This window comes from Zosterops lateralis (assembly GCF_965231275.1).
Source record: "Zosterops lateralis genome assembly, chromosome: 9".
Lineage (NCBI taxonomy): Eukaryota > Metazoa > Chordata > Aves > Passeriformes > Zosteropidae > Zosterops > Zosterops lateralis.
The window spans coordinates 24,412,301-24,430,623 of record NC_139769.1 but is presented as its reverse complement, the minus strand read 5'-3'; the positions used below and the strand labels follow the sequence as shown (position 1 = coordinate 24,430,623).

Below are 18,323 nucleotides of genomic sequence, written 5' to 3'. Positions count from 1 at the left end.
AGGGACAGTTTAAATGGGATGTTGAAATTATCACTTTTTAGCAGCTGTGCCAGTGTTATAAAGGCATCTTCCTTTGCTTGTAATTAAGAAAAATCATCATCTGAGTGATTAAAGCTTCTCACCAGTAACCCCAAGGCAGCAATGTGCAGTACAGACAGATGCACAGTTTGAGCTGGAATGTTCAAATGCAGATTTCATATTATCTGGATTTGCTGGAAATCCCATTTGAGCCAGAGGCAGCTGGAACACTCAGCCTGTCTGGTAACAAGGCCCATCTGTAGAATTTCTTGCACAAAGCTCTCCAGTGTTCTGACTGGTGTAAAACCAGTTGATCTGTGGCTGTGGATGAGACCAAATCCACGAGGGCAGTTAATTCCTGACGCTGTTGTTGGACATACGTGATGTGTTGGTGAGTCACAAATGGGCAGCCTGTCCTGAGGGGCTCTAGCCATTCCATCTCCATGGGTGCAGCTGTCCTGCCATGGCCAGGGCTGTGAGAGCCACAGGACCTTGGGAATGAGGATTTGCTCATCAATTCCCAAACATTCACCTGCCAAGGGACAGAAGGAGTACCTTGTAGCCCTGGGCACACCATTAGGAGACTGCCGGTCCCAGTGCAGCCTAAGCATGGGAGACAGCTGAGACTGGGAACAGGACCCTCTAAGTTAACTCTGCTGCACCAGGGGCAGGTGTTCTCAGAGGGTGTCCAGTAGCCTGTTCCTCTGAGTATCGTTTTGGTGAGTTAAGGTTTGACATAGTTATGTTTTTTAAAAGAGAAATGATTCACTGCAGGGAAGCTCCTTCCTTCCCAGGAAGCTTTCTGCAGTCCTGAACAAACTGAGCCATACCACTGAGACATGTGCAAGTTTGGGGAGATTTATAGTCATGGTGCTTCCAGTTGTCCTGCCATCTCCCAAAGTCAAAGGGAGCTTTTTAGCAGTTACTCTTGCATTTATAAAAGGAATCTGTGGTTAGCCATATGTTACTGAAATTGGGCTATATGCTTGGATATGTAGAGTCTTTAGATAGGTCTTCTTTTTTAAAAAATAAACAGAACAGAATTTTATTTTAACCTCCACACATAAGGGATGTTATGTTCATTAGCAGCTGGGGAAGGTGCTTGGGTGACTTTCCAAGTGCAAGGCATCCTGGATTAAGCACACAGTATCAGTCTGGGTACCTGTAAAGCCTCACTGGCCCTTTGCTGGAGAACACTCAGTAGCCTTCCTGGCTTTGTGTGGGATTAGGGTAAGGAATACTGCAGCCAGCACTGCACCAAGCTGCCCTAAGCTTTTCCCCTCCCTACAACCAGCAAGACACGTGGATCACTCAGGACAGGTGCCAGGATGGCAGAAGGGAAGCCCCTGTGAGAGCTTCAGGAGAGGGGAGCATCCATTATTCTTTCCCCTGATGAAACTTGTCCCTGGTACCACTGAGCTTTGCCATCTGCCCCGTTTGCAGCTGCAGCTCTGCTGCCATGGCCCAGGGCCCAGCTACTGCCTCGCATGCGAGCACGGCTCCCCCAACAGCTGAGCCCTTGTTTCCCTGGCTTTGCTGAGGCTGCCAAGCCACCACCCTGCTCCAGCCTTCCCATGGACTGCTGGATGGGATGGGCAGAACCCTGGGATGTGCAAGGCAGCTCCTTTCAGCTGGGTACAATTCCCTTTTCTTGAGCCCTGTCCATGAATGTGGTTCTGTCTCGGGTGCCTCTCCAGCAGCTTCTGCACAGCCCGACACTGGATGCATCTACTTGTTCAAAGCCTTGGCACTGAGGCAGTCTTTTCCTCCTATGGAAAGTGAGAATGAAATTGCCTAAATTAAGCAATTGTAGCAGCCTTGAAGGATAAAGCTTTCTTTCTGCTTGGAGTTGTTTTTGTAGCAAGACTGCCGTGATTGTGTTTGTGTCCTGTGTTTACTGGCATAGGAAAGAATGTGGGATTGGGATTTTAGGCTCTTACAGCTTGATGTTTTTCCCATGAGCTGTTCAAATGAATCACTCTTGGATTTTTAGCACCTTCTTCCCACTGCAGTACAGGCTTGGGGACAGTCAGAATGGAGGGAGAATACACCCTCGAGCATGGATTTAAAACTTGATGATCTTAGAGGGCAGACTCTTGTCAGCACTGGTGCATCACCATCTCAGCAGTCCAAGATCCAGCCTCTTGGATGGTCTCTTGTCCCTTTGGGTTAAGAGGGAGCACAGCTGTGAAGGAGGAAAACATGTGAGTCATGATTGGAGGGCTGTGGGAGCTGCAGTTTCCCCTCCCTGCAGCCAAGCTAGGCCCTCTTCTCATCAAAATATTTTGAGCTTTATTTTGGGAGGAGGAAAGTTTTTGAATGCAATGCTCCACCTCAGTTTCTCAGGTGGAACACTCCATTCTTTCATTAAAACTGTGGTCAGAGGATGTTTTCTCAGCACTGAACAGCCTGACTTACAACTAATACTGACATTTTAGCTCCCTGGTTTGTGACTTGCTATGACAAATGCTATAAATCCCGGAGGCAGCAGTGAAGCTAGGGTTGGGATTTTACCTGGCTGATTCTTTTGTTTGATCATTGTATGGGTTTGGAGAATTTGTGTGATGTCTTTGGATCTCCAGATATCTGCAGATGAGGAACAGGATCAAGAGAGTGGCACTGAGAGAGTGTTTAGTGCCCCTCAGTGTGTTTTACAAACCTTCCTGCAGTCATTGCAGCCAGGCTAGACTCTGAAAGGGCAAATTCTGACATTTGGGCTCTGAGCAGATCTGAAACCATGCAGCTTTCAAGCAGTTTTTAAGCTTCAAGGATAAAGCCCTGATGACATTAATTGTAGGTTTCCGTAGCTTTTGTTTTTGTTACAGTGCATAGAGGAGATATTTCAAGCATTACTATGGTGTTAATCCTCCATGTTTCCCATAATTTCTCTAATCCCTGTATTTATGCAAGGCTGCTGTAAAGCTGCTCTCTGGAGCAGTTTTCATGAACAAGCCCAAAGAAGTGTTGCTTGACAAGCAAGGCTTGAGGACTTACTCCTGACTCTTCTCATCACAATTGTTTGTATGTATCAGTACCTTCTAAAGCAGCCTAATTCCCTCTGAGAGAGTCAACACTCTTGTTCTTCCCTCCTTTCTTCTCAGAGTGCACAATAGGACTTCAACTGCCCAAGGCTGCAGTAGATAATCTTGGAGAGGGGACAAGAAGCCTTTGTGGCTTTGTTTTCCCACAAGATAATAATCCTGACACTCTGATGGTGAAGACCCAGCACTTCAATCCCTGAAGTGTTTGGGGGTGGTTTTTTCACTCAGGTGTGCCAAGCAGTCACCCTACTTCACATTTTGAGGCCAAGGTGTCCCCAGGCCACCACACTGTTCTTGGGGAGAGCTCCCATCTGGCAGAAGTGGCCTTGCACAATAACCAGATATTCTGCAGCTCTGGTTGAACATTCCTGAAATACTTAGGGAAATCAGCATGATCTTGTCAGGAGCTTTTGTTCCTAACTGGTACAAGCATGGTGCTTTCTTTGTCTGTTTTGTTGTATATCCATGAAAAACCATCTTGATCATCAGTTTCTTAACAAAACAAAGGAACTAAAACAGTTATTGGGGAGTGTTAACTTGGGGTTTAGCAATTTATCCAACGAGCTGCCTGTTGTTATTGTAAACTAAAGAGGAAGAATTCCCAACTGTTGGCCCTGCCACACGCAGTCAGAGTCTTCCTGTGTGCCACCTTACACTGCTCACAGGTGTAAAGACAAGGGATGAGCTTTCTTATGTTAATGCACTCTGAATCTTAGGTTAATGCCCAAGATCTCCAGGCATTTGGGCTTAGTAAATTATTAAAAAGACTACTGCTGAGTGCATGTGGAGTGGGAAATGGACCAGAAAAAGATGGTTATTTTTTAAAGGTTATTTCTGGGTAAAACCTTCATGTTACTTTTTGTTTTCTCCAGACTTTCTCAAACAGACCACATATGAAGTGGAGGCATTCTTAGAGGCCATTCAGTTCTTCCGGCAGGAGAAGGGCCACTATGGCACGTGGGAAATGCTAACTGGCAATGAAAAAGAGGTAAAAGAATATATTCCTGATGGGGTTTTTGACTTTTGGGACTTTGGGTCACTGAGGATAGTGAAGATTATAAATTCTCTTGGCAAAATAGGGCATCTTAAAAAAGAAAATTTAGTAAATAGAAATACCTGAGATTTTAAGACATCTTTTACTCATATGTATGTGATAATTCTTTTTAAATAAAAACTTCTGAAACAGTCTTGCATAGTAACAGTTACACTTAAACTCCAAAACTCTGTGTACTTCAGTTCTGCAGAAATGAAATGCTAAGCCCAGGGTCTGAGACCATACTTGGGCACCCGGCTTTGGAGCACACATGGTAGCTGAGATTATCCCACAATCCCACTGGCATCACTCCACATGACTTTTAGTGCATTATTTACACCCTGATTTATTTTTTTCCCCCAACACTGAGCACTCAGCAGCAAATGTTTACTTGTTTACTTTAGTGCCAACTGCTGGCTGTTTTCCATGATAAAATCTGGCTTCCCTTTGTTTGTTTTAAGAAACCAGATTATTGTTTTAGAAGAAGCCTACCTTTGAAATGCTTAAAGTGTGGAATGTCGAGAAAAATCTATAAACAGTGTCTTTCCCACCACTATCATGTCAGTGATTGAAGTTCCCAGCTAATGTCTGATAATAAAATCTTTGCTTCAAGGAGTTACATGAGGGTTTTTCTCTTCTCCCCTCCTCCCTCATGTTATGGAGCTATTATAGTGCTAGTTTCATTTTATGTTTTATTTTTCCTATTGCTTGCCAACAACTTACTCATAAGCCATATACCTCAAGAGAGCTGTAATCAGAAGACATCCAGCCTAGTTCCATTATTATCTTCTTAGCAATAATTCATTCTTTAAGTATAGTGTATTCTCATGGCCTGCTTGGACCAAACATAATAATTATTTTAGGCAAATATCCAAGCTAAGTGAGTGGTTTGGAGCAAGCAGGCTGAAATCTGTTGCTGTAAAAGTCCCTGCAGAGTGCCAAGAAATGCATTTGCTGACACTCATTTGTGGTGGCCAAGTCCTTGCAGTGTCAGTGCTCACTGGGGCTGCAGCATGGCTGGAGTGGGAGCAGGAGCCCAGGCACCTGAGGGAAGATCCACCAATGCCTTAAAAACATTCCCAGAGAACTCAAGATTCTTCACAATATAAAATCATGGAAGCACAGAATATCCTGAGCTGGAAGGGACTCACAGGGAGCATTCAGTCCAGCGCCTGGCCCTGCACAGACACCCCAGCAATCCCACCCTGAGAGCATTGTCCAACCACTCCTGGAGCTCTGGCAGCCTTGGGGCCGTGCCCATGTCCTGGGGAGCCTGGGCAGTGCCCAGCACTCTCTGGGGAAGAACCTTTTCCTGACAGCCAACCTAACCCTCCCCTGACACAGCTTCATGCCTTTCCCTTGGCTCTTAAATCTACCTGATCCATTGTCATGTTTATTATTTGTGATAGTTTGGGTTACTCACAAGATCTTTTTTAAGGAAGCCATTAGTTAAGGACCTGAATTAGTGAATTGCTTTTGACAGACATTTGAGTCAGCAGAGCTGAATCTGAAGTGCTGCTGTAGCATTATCTATAAGTACTTAAATGAAACTACAATAAAAGTGTATTGCATATTCGAGGTATATTAGAGGTACATTACAGCAGGGTATTGTGTGTTGTATTTCCCCAGGGGCTGTTTATGCCCTGTTTTACACTGGGCTGCAGTCAGAGTTCTTCTTTACTTATGCTGTTCTAGTTCCTGCCACTTCCCTCTGCTGGTGTGGGTGCATGCCTCAGATCCCTCTGGCAGTTGTAATACATGAGATGAAGCGTCTAAAAGCACTGACATGAATGAAGAAGCCCTGGCATGATGAAAATGGAAAGTTGAGGGATGTTTTTGCACTCTGCATTGGCTCAGCCAGCAGCTGGGTACAGCATGGATGTGATCCCAAATGTGGATTGTGCTGGGCTGTTGGTGCAGCTTTCTCAGGCCAGAGACAGATTCTATAAATAAAAATGTGGAGAAGGAGGCCTAGACTCCTAAAATCATATGTATATTAAATCTTGCATATTTATTTGGTGCATTTGAGTGGGACAGGTAAGGAAGGAGTTGCAGTTCAAATCGAGGCAGAGAGAGTGCAAAGCCTCTGTGGGTAATTCCTGGCAGTTGGGAGGGACAGCTGAGCCACTGTCTGCACACATCACTCTGTGCTGCAGTGCTCAGCCTTCAGGTAAAGAACAGGCTGTGAACTTGTCATTTTCATCTCCTGACCATACAGATCCTGAGCAACCTGGTGATGGAGGAACTGCTGCCTAACCTCCAGACAATGATCCTGCCTAAAATGAAGGGAAAGAGGAATGACAGGAAACGGGCCTGGTTTGGGGTAAGGACTGATACTTGCAGAGTAGCTGTTGCTCTCTGTGGGTGCTGATTCTGATCTCTGCTTCTCAATTTGATTTGGGTCCAGATCGTAGAGGAAACCTATGGCTTAGTCCAGCAGCAGGTGGCAGAAGGATTAAGTACTTTGAAAGAAGAATGTAGAGAATTTGCAAAAACTCTTGAAGGGACCATTCGTTCAGACATGGATCAGATTCTGAACTCCAAGAACTTCTTAGCTGGAAAAATCAAAGGTTAGTGGAGGAATAGCTGTGCTTTGGAGTAATTCTCCAATGTTTCTCATTGTGTTGCTCAAATTACCAGATGTGCTTCTTTTGAAATCCTTGTGTGTTTTGGGAAATCCAACTGGAGACAACAAATTTTCAGAACACAAATGAGCCTCTGCTGCCTTTGATGGGAACTGATACCTGTGGCCACTGTGAAAATACCAGGTCTTCTCAAATTGGAGCTGACCGGCTTTGAGTATCCTGATCAGAGTTGTTCATTCTGCTTTCATTTTCACTTACACAGTCTTAGGTAGTGAATATACAGGTCACATGAGCATAATTAAAAGACCTGATCTCTAGGAATGCACCACAAAACCAGGTTCTGGTTATGTGACAAGTGCATGGGCTTCCAAAGAATATTTAAGCTAATGGGCTTCTTAGGTGTTTTTAATTAATGTGAAGTAACCATAATTTTGTTATGAATATAAAAAGGAATGTAAAGAGCAGGCAAAATGTTGGTGTTGCTTTAAGCTGGCAAATAAATAAATAAATAGCTGGTCATCCTACTCAGAGCAGCCCTTTCCTCTGCCCTCACAGAGCCCCCAGTTGCCAGTGTTGGTTTAGGTGAGGCTTGGGACAGGAGTTTTCATTGTCACTCATAAAGCTGTGAACTCCATTCACACCCTCATCACCTCTGTGGAGGTGTGACTCCTAAGAAAAATACTAAACCACTGAATTAACGCAAAGAGATAAGTTCCAATTACTTCTTTCACTGTCTCTAAATGCAACTGTTGTCCTGTGTGACCCTTCAGCCAGTGTTTCTGAGCCTGCCCAGAAGTGCTGCACAGAGAACATCCAGCCATTTCTCACCTCCATCCTGGAGGAGCTCATGGGCCCCGTCAGTTCCGGATTCACGGAAGTGCGCTTGCTTTTTGATAAGGAAGTGAATGAAATCATCCAGGACTTCCAGAAGACCAATGACATGACCAGGCTAAAGGAGGTAAGACAAAACAGAGCTGGAGCCTTTATATCAGCACAAGTACCTTCTGGCTAGACCTTGGCTGGCAGCAGGATCTGCTTTCCCAGGTGAAAGCATGTGAGCACTTGGTTTTGTAATTTAGAAAGTTTTGTGGTATTTGTGCAACTGGAGTGCAGATACCAGAATTTGGGTAAAGCCAAATGGTTACATTCTCTAGTAAAAATTCACCTCTGGTTGCTTTCTCTTGAAACCTGCATGGGAATGCAGAATGTGGATCAGCTCATGACCCTGCCCTTCAACTCAGTGAAAATGGAGCCCTGCTATCTGAAAGTGAACCTGCTCCAGGAGCTCCTGCAGGACCTCAAGAGTCGCTTCAAGGTCTATCACATCGATTTTGTGATTCAGAGGACACAGAACTTCATGCAAGAGGTACTGTAAGATCCAGATTTTCCTCCTGGGAGAACAGGTTAGGTTTGTCCTGCTAATCTGCTTCAAAGTAATCTTGATAAAAGCTGCAGAAGAGCCTCAGAGTGTCTCTCAGGCACGGTACAGATAACAAAACCTGAGAAAGCCAGCTAGAAGCTGCTTGACACTTGCATTTGTGAGACTCTGTGTGTGTGAGTCGTTCAGCAAGGCATGAAAAATTTTTGGAAAATCTGTTCCCCTGAACTTTCAGGTTCTGAATTCCCAGTGTCTCAGCACCCAAGAAAGTTCTGTGTCTAACTAGTGGGGTGGCTAAAATTCACCTGATTCCCTTTCTCAAGATTTGATTTTTCAGGAATGATCTTAAATGTGTTTTACCAGAATGGAATGTCTCCTCCTTGGTAGTGGATTTTCTCATTAATATAAAGCAAAGCAATTAATGTTATAAACTTGGAGACAGACAATGTCTCAGGGTGTAGGTGTTTTATCCAGCCTCACTTTTCAGGGGACTGGTAGAGGTGACAATATCATTAAAACTGAAAATTAGGAAAACGGAACTCCACCTCCTTGTCCCTTCTTGTGTGTGTTGGTATAGGCTATAATTCTTTCCCTGGATTCCTCCTGGATGCCTGGCCAGAAGTCTCTAAGGAGCTGGCCATTGGACTGATTTCAGTTGCCAGATCACAAGGCACATTTGGCCTTGGAGCTCTAAACTGAACCCTGTGATTTTAATCTGTATTTGGGAAATTTACTAATCTGCTCAGTTATCTTGTGAAATGGAGCTGGTCCAGATCTATGGAGTGGAAGTTATGAATATGGAAAACAAGTGTCTAGGACAGTGCTGGGATAGGGTTTTCCTAAAAGCAGCTCTTCTGAGTACAGCCAGGACCAGAAGCCTGAAGCATTACTCAGAAATAAAATTCTAATTTCATGTCTGGGTCTTTCAGGGGGCACCATTCCAAAATGCTGCCAAATAAAGTGTCTTTCACTCAGTGAAGACCATGAGTCACGACAGAGATGTAGACTGAAAATAAATCTCATATATACCAAGAGCTCGGGTTTGGTTTTTTTGGTGGTGTGGTGTTGTTTGGTGGTTTTTTTTGTTTTTGTTTTTGTTTTTTTTTTCTGGACAGAACATAAGTCAAAATTAACAAGAAATAAATTTTAGCACGAGTTGTTCTAAACATGCTGTTATTGCATCTTCCTCTTTAAAAGGCTGGTATTTTCCTCATAAAAATACTGTGTAATTTCCCTTTTTGTCCACGGACGTTTATTTCATAAATAAGTAAAATCAGACATGTCTGTGTTGGTGTAGTATTTGGCTAAAATGTACTTCGAGTGGAGGGTGGAGCGGCATTCCTTGCCTTGGGAGCTTGGCATCCTCTAGTGGCCAATTTCAGGAAATCTGGGAGCACGGTGCTCAACTGGCTGAAGGAATGGCCCCTGTATATCTCCTTGTACTTCTGCAATAAGAAAATGTTAAAATTTGAAAGGAAACAGCTAAAGAAAAGGCAAAGCCTCATTAAATAGACTCAATCACCACTTGCAGAATGGTTTGTCTGAAATATCTTCAGAGTAGGGGTGTAATATTCTTAATGATAAGCTGAAAATATGGTAAATGCCAGCTTAGCATAATTCCATGAGAAATGATTGCACTCTGTGTGATTTTTTGCTGATTATTATTTGTATTATAATGAAAGCTACTGAAAATTATGTGCAGTATTATTAATTACTGTTTATTAATGATTAATTATAGAAGTCAATGGGAGTCTTATTAGGGATAATGAGTTTTGAGTGTGGTCTGCATACACAGGTAATCAGTTCTACATTTTGGCTCTGTCACCATCAGTTTGGGTGGTGACATGAGATCAGATCTGTACAAGAAAGCTGGGACAGCATGATAATGATACCACAGCTTTAATTTTATTAATTTATTGCAGCATTTCAGTGCTTTTCAGAACACCTTCTCAGAAACACAGTTTAAATTAACAGTTACACTTCTTGTGTTTGCAGGAATTTGATGTTAACAGATTTTTAATTCCTATTTTTAGCTGATGGAAAATGCAGTTTATACTTTTGAGCAGTTGTTCTCTCCAAGTCACCAGGCAGACTCGGCCAAAGTTGCAACAACCATTGAAAAAGTCAAGCTGAGAGTGCTGAAGGTAAATGTCATGTAGCACATTTGCAGGCTGCCTTTTTGGAAACAGAGGATACATTTTATATTAATGTACCTCAGTATTTGAAAGAAGATAAGCTTTTACTATCCAGCTGAAAATATTGATTTGGTGGCACTTAGCAAAGCTGCCCGTTTGGGGGATAAAACCTAGTTCTGGGAACACACTTTTAGAAGTATTTTCATGTGCAGTCCCTTTAATTGTAGGTAAATCAGAATATTAATATGCTGTGGATCTGGATAAACAATTTTTAATTAACTTTATAATTAGCCTGCCTCTGGGATTCATTACTCTCAGAAAGGGCAGTGCTGAAACACCCGGGGAGGGCAGTCAGGGGCTGTTTCCAGCCTAAGAGTTAAAAGAAGAAAAAGAGATCCCAGGAGTGATTTTGTAGAAGCTGGACTAACCTGTGTGGCCATACAAACCCCTGTGCACCCGTGATGCAGCAGCTACAGGCTGACAGGAACCAGTTCCCTGTGGGAGCGGTGAATAACCCCAGGCACGTGTGGGCTTGTTTCTCTCTGGTGTGTTTTGGCAGCAATATGACTACGACAGCAGCACCATCCGCAAGAAGATATTCCAAGAGGCACTGGTGCAGATTACCTTGCCCACAATGCAGAAGACACTGGCTTCAACATGCAAACCAGTAGGTGTCTATGACTAAATACCTCAATAACCAATAATAAAAGGCAGGGGAAGAACAGCACCTTGGCAGTAATTCCTTAACACTGTCAGGCACTTTTCTCTCAGAGAACTGTGCAGATTTCCTGCCTCCTCAGTGCTTAGATTTGCCACTTCATGGGTGGGGTAGGTGTGGAGCCCAAGGAAGATTTGAGGACACAGGGACACTGTGTATACAATTTGCTTTCTCAAAGGCAGTTCCAGTCCTTTGCTCGTCCCTGGTTCATTCCTTCCCTAGAGATCTGAAGTCCTCAAACTGAGTTGTTCTGTACAGCTGGGATGCAGGGATGAGCTGGGCCTTGTTTTCATTCCTCTGCAGCTGCACCCACAGACACATCCAGGACCGTGCCCAGCCTGTGCTTAACTCCTGCAGCAAGAAACAGCCCTTGCTGTTGATGGTGTTCAGTGCAAGGGTTGCACAACAGTCAGGAAATTATCACAAAGACCATCTCTGTTCCCCTAATCAGACAGGGCATGTTCAGTCAGCAAACACCAGTTTGCTGGAGGTGGTGTCTGTGTGGCTGCAGCAGGGGCTGGTTGGAATTCTGTTCACCTAGGCTCAGAATGAATAATCTGAACCCTCTGAAAGCCCTGGGCACCCTCCTGCCTTGTCCTGTGCCTGCTGAAATGTGACTGCCCCAAGCCATCCTAATATCCTGCCCTTCTGTTTCCATGGATGTTCATCTGCTCCCCTTGGCTGTGAGCTCTCACCTCCAGTGTGCTGCTCTTGGTTATGCCCAGCTTGTTTCAGTTTCATAAACAAATTTAAAACCAAGTGTTTTGCCAAATTACACTTGTGAGTCTGAATGGGGATTGTTAAAATTTACAGCTTTCGAGAATATATTTAAAATCAGTCTCTTCTGTACATCACTCTTCTTTCCTTAGGATCTCCAAGCAATAGTCTCTTGTAGAGCATCAGCAGTGCCTTCAATGCAGGGTGTTTGTGCACAGGCACAAGCATTTTATCACCTGGAATATGTGTGCAAACACCTCACATCTCTTTCACAGAGGAAGCAGTGGTGGAGCAAATTTCCACAAGCCCTTTCTGTTTAGTTTTCCACCAGCCTTTTGTATTTGTACCTCTGCAGAAATGAGCAGCCAGCTCTAGAAGCCAAGGTGTGGCCCAGCTGACAGGCCCTGCCAAGTCCTGACCCTTTACTTGAAACTCTCCAGGTGATTTATATAGGTGCCTCTTCTAGAACTGGGCAGAGGTCACTTAATTTACTTCTTATAGACCACCAAGCAGCTGCTTGATGAAAATGATTCAGTCAGACAGTCTGTTGGGTATAAATCAGTGAGCTCAAACTGTTACACACCTATTAGAAAAACAAAACCAAACCTTGCCTCTCCATTGCATCATGGATTTGCCTCCTTGGACAAACAAGTTGTGAGGCATTTCCTCAGCAGCTGTTTGTTTCAGCAGGCAGTGATCTGTAGTGCTTTTAACTGTGGTGGCACTGCAGGAACCCTGTTTGATAAGTACATAATTGATTGTGGAATGAAGCTTATGGAGTCATAGTTCAAACAGTGCACCCCAGGAGCTGTCACAGGGTGTTGCAAGACCTGCTCCATGGCATCTCCAAGCTATTTGGTTGCAGTAGGACTCAGAATCCCTCAGTTTTCTCCATCTGTTCCTTTCTTCCCTACCTGCACAGGAGCTGCAGAGATATGAGCAGTACATTTTTGCTGATTACACAAGTGTGATCCAAGTAGAGAACGTGTATGAAGAGATTTTATATCAGACACTGCTTGAAGAGGCCCTGAAAGGTGAGAACATTCTTGAGGTGACAGGAACAACATTGCAGCCTGTGACCCATGAGCTGTTCCCTCAGAGCTTCCCAGAGTCCTCACCTGGCTGTTCCTGTCCCACTTTCTCCAATACTGGTGGTTACATGCCTACAGTGTTTTTTCATTTGGCTCACTGAAGATGTGTTGCAAGCCCTAAAATCTGAGTTATGGAGCAGCTTTGCTAAACCTGTAGAACTCAAGAGGGATGGCTTGGCACAAGCCTTTTTCTAAAAAAAAATGTAATTATGGCAACTTCACTTGATCTCAGTTCCCTCAAGGGCTAAGGAGGGAAATTCTGTCCTTACTTGTAAAGATTTGGTGATGACTAAATGGCAAGACTATGCCAATTACAAGACTAAGAGAATCACAAAGACTAATGACAACAGAGATTAATTTCCTCAAATGAAATTAACTGCTGGATGCAGTTTCCAGTACTCACTGTTGCCAGTGCAGTACTCCTTGCAGATCTCTCTCTGGTTCTGTGTCAAAAAAACAAAACTATTCTTAATAAAGATAGATAGATAGATAGATAGATAGATATACTTATAAAATGCTTGTATCTCTCTATATGTGCCTGAATGTCTGTACCCTGGATAAAAGACAAGCAGAAGTAATGCACAGGATGTTTTCACAGACCATAGGCATTCCTGTTCCAAAGCAGCAGTATAATAATTGTAACCAGCACACTTTTATTGGCATATTCAATGTAAATCCTTCTGCACTGAAGCATTACCCTTGTGCATTGTGGGTCCTCTGCTTCAGAAATGCTTAGGCCAATATTAAGTGCCATTACTCAAAAAAATAAAATCCCCATCCCCAGAAAAGAAATGTGAACTAAAATGAAGCTAAAAATGAACATTAGCATTGTCTTTAATATCAAAATGTACAGCATAAACGTGGGAAAGTGCTGCATGTTCTTCCCTGTGCCTCTGTCAGCCTTCCCAAAGCAGTTTGGTGTTTCTGTTTCATTCAGTGATCAAAGAAGCTGCCGTTCTGAGGAAGCACAACCTGTTTGAGGATAACCTGAACGTGCCCTGCGAGAGCGTGTCCAGCCTGACGGAGCTGAGGACGCCCACGGGCTCGGCACAGGGCACCCCCGCCAGGGCGCCCGCAGCCGCCCGCGCCGAGAGCTCCGACACCGAGAGCCACGGGGACGAAACGCTCGTCGTGACAGGGAGAATCGTCTGGGAGAAGGATGCTGATGAGGGAAAGGCAGCGGACAAAGAGGCGGGCGCCGCTGTTAGTGCAGCTGGTGATCAGGCCAGCAGGAGGGAAGCAGTGGCCGTTACAGACATTGGTGACAAACAGGAGTCCCCTTCGGCTGGCCGCACTAAACAAGGAGTTGCAGAGGGGAAAAGCGCGTTGGAGAATGCATCAGTAGTGAGCGCTGAGAGAGAACTCAAGGCACAACAAAAAGCTGTGGAGGAAAAAGCAGCTTCTGAGACTGACACTGCAGTAAAAAATTTTGGAGACAGCCCTAAAAAAGAACTTAAGGTACCTGAAGGAGCAGCAGAGGAAGAGGTGACTTCAGAGAGTCAAACAGTAACGGCTGCTGTGTCTGTCAGTGGCACGGAGAAAGCAAGCACAGCTCAGGAAAAGGTTTCTGAGATAAAGCTCACTTTCCCACCTGAGAGTGTAACAGATACAGAAATTTTAGGGAGTGCAGAAAAGAAAAGCAAGGTAGAAAATGAAATGATGGAAAAAATATCTCAGAGTGAAAATGCAGCAAGAACAGGGTTTGAAGGGGATAGTAAAAAAGAAAGTGATGAGAGTACTGAGACAAAGATTGTGTCCCAGGATGAAAAGACAGGGAAAGCCGGGTTTGGGGATAGTCCTGAAAAAGAAAGTCAGTCGAAAGAAAAGAGTTGTAAATCCCTCGATGATGTGAATGAGATAAGGAGTTTGCTGATGCTGACAGTTGAGATCCCAGCAGATACTCCCGCTGAGAACATAAAGGAGGCCTGTGAGGGCGAGCTGCTGAAGTTGCAGGAGCACCATAATGGGAACTACGAGTTGAGCAAAGTGTCTGTGGCAGAAATTCAGGTGAGCCAGAAGATGAGGAGTGAAGATGCAGCAGAATGTGTGGAGTTGAAGGAGGAGCGGCCGTCCTCAGCCAGGCTGGGGACAGATGGTGCGAGTGTAGAGAGCGTGCCCAGGGGAGCACAGGCACCGTGGCTGGTGGAGAGCTCGGCTCCGCCTCAGCAGGCAAAGGCAGAGGCGGAGAGCAAGCCAAGCGTGTGGTACCCGGGTGCGGGAGGTGAGGGGCTGCAGCCGGAGGAACACACGGGAAATGCGGTGGAAGACAAAAGGCTCTGTGGGGAGGAAGGAAGAGGGAACAGCCACGCTGTCCCGGGGGAGGCTGGGACACAGAGCTCCGTTCTGAGCCCTGCTGCAGATGGAGCCGCGGGGGACGTGCCCATCCTGGATAGAGCCAACCCAGGACTGCTGGAGCCCGTGTCCCTGGTGCCGCAGCAGGGCCAGCCCAGGGCCGAGCGCACGGCACACACGGAGCCTGCGGGGCCAGAGGGGGAGCCAGCAGAGCAATCGCCTTCACACGCGGCAGTTCAAGGCACAGCAGGAAAAGCGATTCTCCCAGAACACCCAGAAGATGGTTCTGCACAGCAAAACTCTGAGGAGTAAAAAGCAGCTTTCAGCCCAGCCCTGCAGGACCTATTTACTCCAGCAATCCCTGTTTAGCTGTGAATTATTCAGGTCGGGGCTGGAGGAAATGCGCTTTGGTGTGGTTGTCCCCAGCTCCTGCAGGTTTCCCACGAGTCCCTTCCTGAGGGATGGGTGATGGGTTTCCTTTTGGTTAAAACCAGATTCCTGCTGAGGAACCTCATCTGTCACTTCAAATCTGCTCCCTTATAAAACTAGAGAAAAAGTCTGAAAATGTGACCACTGAATGCTTCAAATTCCCAACTATCATCAACTTATTTTAACAACTTAGCTGTTCTTAGGGATCCTCTTGATTTTTAAATGCATGGTTTTGACAACTACTGCTCTGATTCTGGTGGTTGGTACATACATACTCGAGGATGCTTTTAGTATTTGCATGCAGTATACAGGAAATAAAAACACTTTTTAGTAGTAAACAGAACCAAATAGTTGATTTAGTAGATCGCTGAAAAGCCACACTATGCAAACTCTGCAAACTGATTACTTAATTATTTTCAAGTTTTGGCAGATATCAAAGACAAGCAAATATTCGGATTTTAATTTTTTTTTTTTTTCTCTTATTGCTGTATTTAAAAAGGGGAAAGTATGGGAGCCGGTTTCTCAGTCCCACTCTGCACTTCGGGGTTATTTAGCCTTCCAGAGCACTTTATGGCTATTTTGTTTCGTTTTGTTTTATGGAAGGGGGAGAAGAGAATGTTTACAATAACTATAACGATTAGGCAGCATTTCTCTGGTTTAAATCCCACCATAAAATAGATTCACTTACAGCTATTTCATAGAGAATATTGAGTCCTGCAACTCCCATTCACACTGAGTTACTCAGGTCTGCAGACGTTTTTAGGTGTTGAAATCATGTAATAAGTGGCAACAATTGTGAAGTAATGGATTATTACATGTAATTTCTAATGCAGATGTTAACTGAAGTGACAGGCAGCCAGAGGTTGTTTTACATGTGCTTAGATTTTGGAGGGCAGAATCACATCACAAAAGCAGTTATTAAAATGAGACAGTTGCTTTCATACACATGATCTGTATGAAGCCACGATCTTGATGCAGAGATGCTTAAATATGTGTTCTTTGCATCTCAGTTTGCACAGAAAAGACTTGGAGATGAAACCCAGTATTTTATTGGCCTTTCAAATGCAAGACCTCACTTTAGAGGTCAGTCTAAGGCACCTTGAAATTCTGACCAATGTTTGGAGCCTGTTTCTGAATGTCATCCAGTACAGGACAGCAAAGATTAATTATAATTGCAGCAAGGACTGCAGGATTTATGCCCATAAAGACACGGGAAGAAATAACAAAGTCCCGGGAGCATAATATGTGTTAGCATTTAACTTCAGCAAACTGTGCAAAGCCTTTTAATGCTATCAAAATATCCTTTAATACTAACAGAAAATTTACACTAAAGGAACAGGCAAATATCACTGTGTGAGGAAGGAACCTTTTTGAGTAACTGGATTAACTGCTCTGTCACTGCAGTAAGATAAGTGCAGTTCCTATTTATTCTAGGTTTCCATACTGTGGTATGGAAACGTGAAGATCACAGATGTTGTCCTTGCAGAAGTATTTTGACTCATTTCCTCTTTATATTTCATGCAAAAATACTAATTTGTAAACATGCAAACCACTGCCAGCGATTTTTTTTTTACAAATCATTGGTTATTTCACTGTCAGCTGCTTCACATTTACAAATCATTAACTATTTTTCATTGGTACTGAGTGTTAAGTGACTTCAAATTTATGAAGCGCCTGAGTTCAGCAGCAGCAAGCAGCCTCTTAAAGCTAAAATTAGGGGACATGATAGTTTTTAATACATTTTTTGTATGAAAGACAATTAGCATGGCAGCAAAAATGACTGCAGCCTCCCGCAAAAGGAAAGTAATTCATTCTAATATGAATCAGATACATCTGTATAGAGAGCATTTTGCATAAGTATTCCCATAATGGTAATTTTGGAGTTATTTCTGTGGCAGGCCTAGATCTGGGTAATATTTTCCTGTGATATGAGTTGTGTTGCTGACTGCAGATGCTCAGATGTTTTTCACCAGTGAGATGGGTAAGGATGGAGAAGATTCAGCCCGTACATTGCCTGGTTCTGCAATTTAAATTGCAGTTCCTCACGGTCAGGGTACTTTTTTTCCTGGTTTGGGGCATTTTCTGCCTGTTTTCAAATGGATAAAGCAGTGCTTTTCTAGTCTTTACCACAGTTGTTAGAAGCGACAGCTGGTTGGAAGAGCTCGGCAATCTGCAAGGTTACGTGGGACCACTGATCAGAAATGGTAATAATGCACCCATTCCGTCATTTTTGTTGCTTTCCTGCAGTTGCCTTCACAAACTGGGAACTGTAATAAATCGCCTGTCACGGCCCCTGGCCCAGAGTCGGGCTGGGGTGTGGAATTCCATGGGGTTTCCACTGTTAAAGGCCAGGACATGAAACACATTGTATTTGCTTGGAACTTTGTACAAAGGCTTGTCATGGAAATAAAGACGCTCTTCCCTTCCATTGCTGGGAGGCTGCTTTTGTGAGTGTGTGATGATTTGATTAAAGAAATGTCCCTCAGGCAGCGGGGAGTGAGGAGGTGTTTCCTTCCCTTGCCCGAGGGGAGCCTGCGGCAACACGGACAGGCAGGTCTTACGGGGCCACGGAGTGACGGCGTGAGGGGGAATGGCCTCAAATGGGGTGTTAGACTGGCTATTTAGGAGGAAGGGCGGTGAGGCCCTGCTCAGAGAAGCCGTGGCTGTCCCACCCCAGGGAGGCTGGACGGGGCTCTGATCCCGTCCCTGCCCATGGTGAGCCGATCTCCACAGCCCCTTCCGTCCCGGACCACGGCCACTCCGTGATTTCCCGGCACACCCCGCGCCCGGGGCTCGCTCGGGCCGCGCCTGAGGGAGGGAGGGCGGGGCGGGGCGGGGCGCGGCGCGGGGCACGCCGGGAGCTGTAGTTCCTCCCCTTTGTCCACG

General features: G+C 44.7%; 1 protein-coding gene across 1 annotated transcript in view; it reads left to right on the top strand.

Moving 5' to 3' along the window:
- NIBAN1 (niban apoptosis regulator 1) overlaps window positions 1-17,854 on the top strand; it is a 56,207-nt gene extending 38,353 nt beyond the window's left edge. The window contains exons 6-14 of the mRNA XM_083867895.1: window positions 3,932-4,047; window positions 6,311-6,415; window positions 6,500-6,662; window positions 7,448-7,635; window positions 7,882-8,043; window positions 10,089-10,199; window positions 10,750-10,857; window positions 12,548-12,659; window positions 13,654-17,854. Coding sequence (XP_083724021.1) covers window positions 3,932-4,047; window positions 6,311-6,415; window positions 6,500-6,662; window positions 7,448-7,635; window positions 7,882-8,043; window positions 10,089-10,199; window positions 10,750-10,857; window positions 12,548-12,659; window positions 13,654-15,320 — 2,732 coding nt within the window. The 3' untranslated portion in view covers window positions 15,321-17,854. The remainder of the gene's footprint in view (window positions 1-3,931; window positions 4,048-6,310; window positions 6,416-6,499; window positions 6,663-7,447; window positions 7,636-7,881; window positions 8,044-10,088; window positions 10,200-10,749; window positions 10,858-12,547; window positions 12,660-13,653) is intronic.
- The last annotated feature ends 469 nt before the right edge of the window (window positions 17,855-18,323 follow it).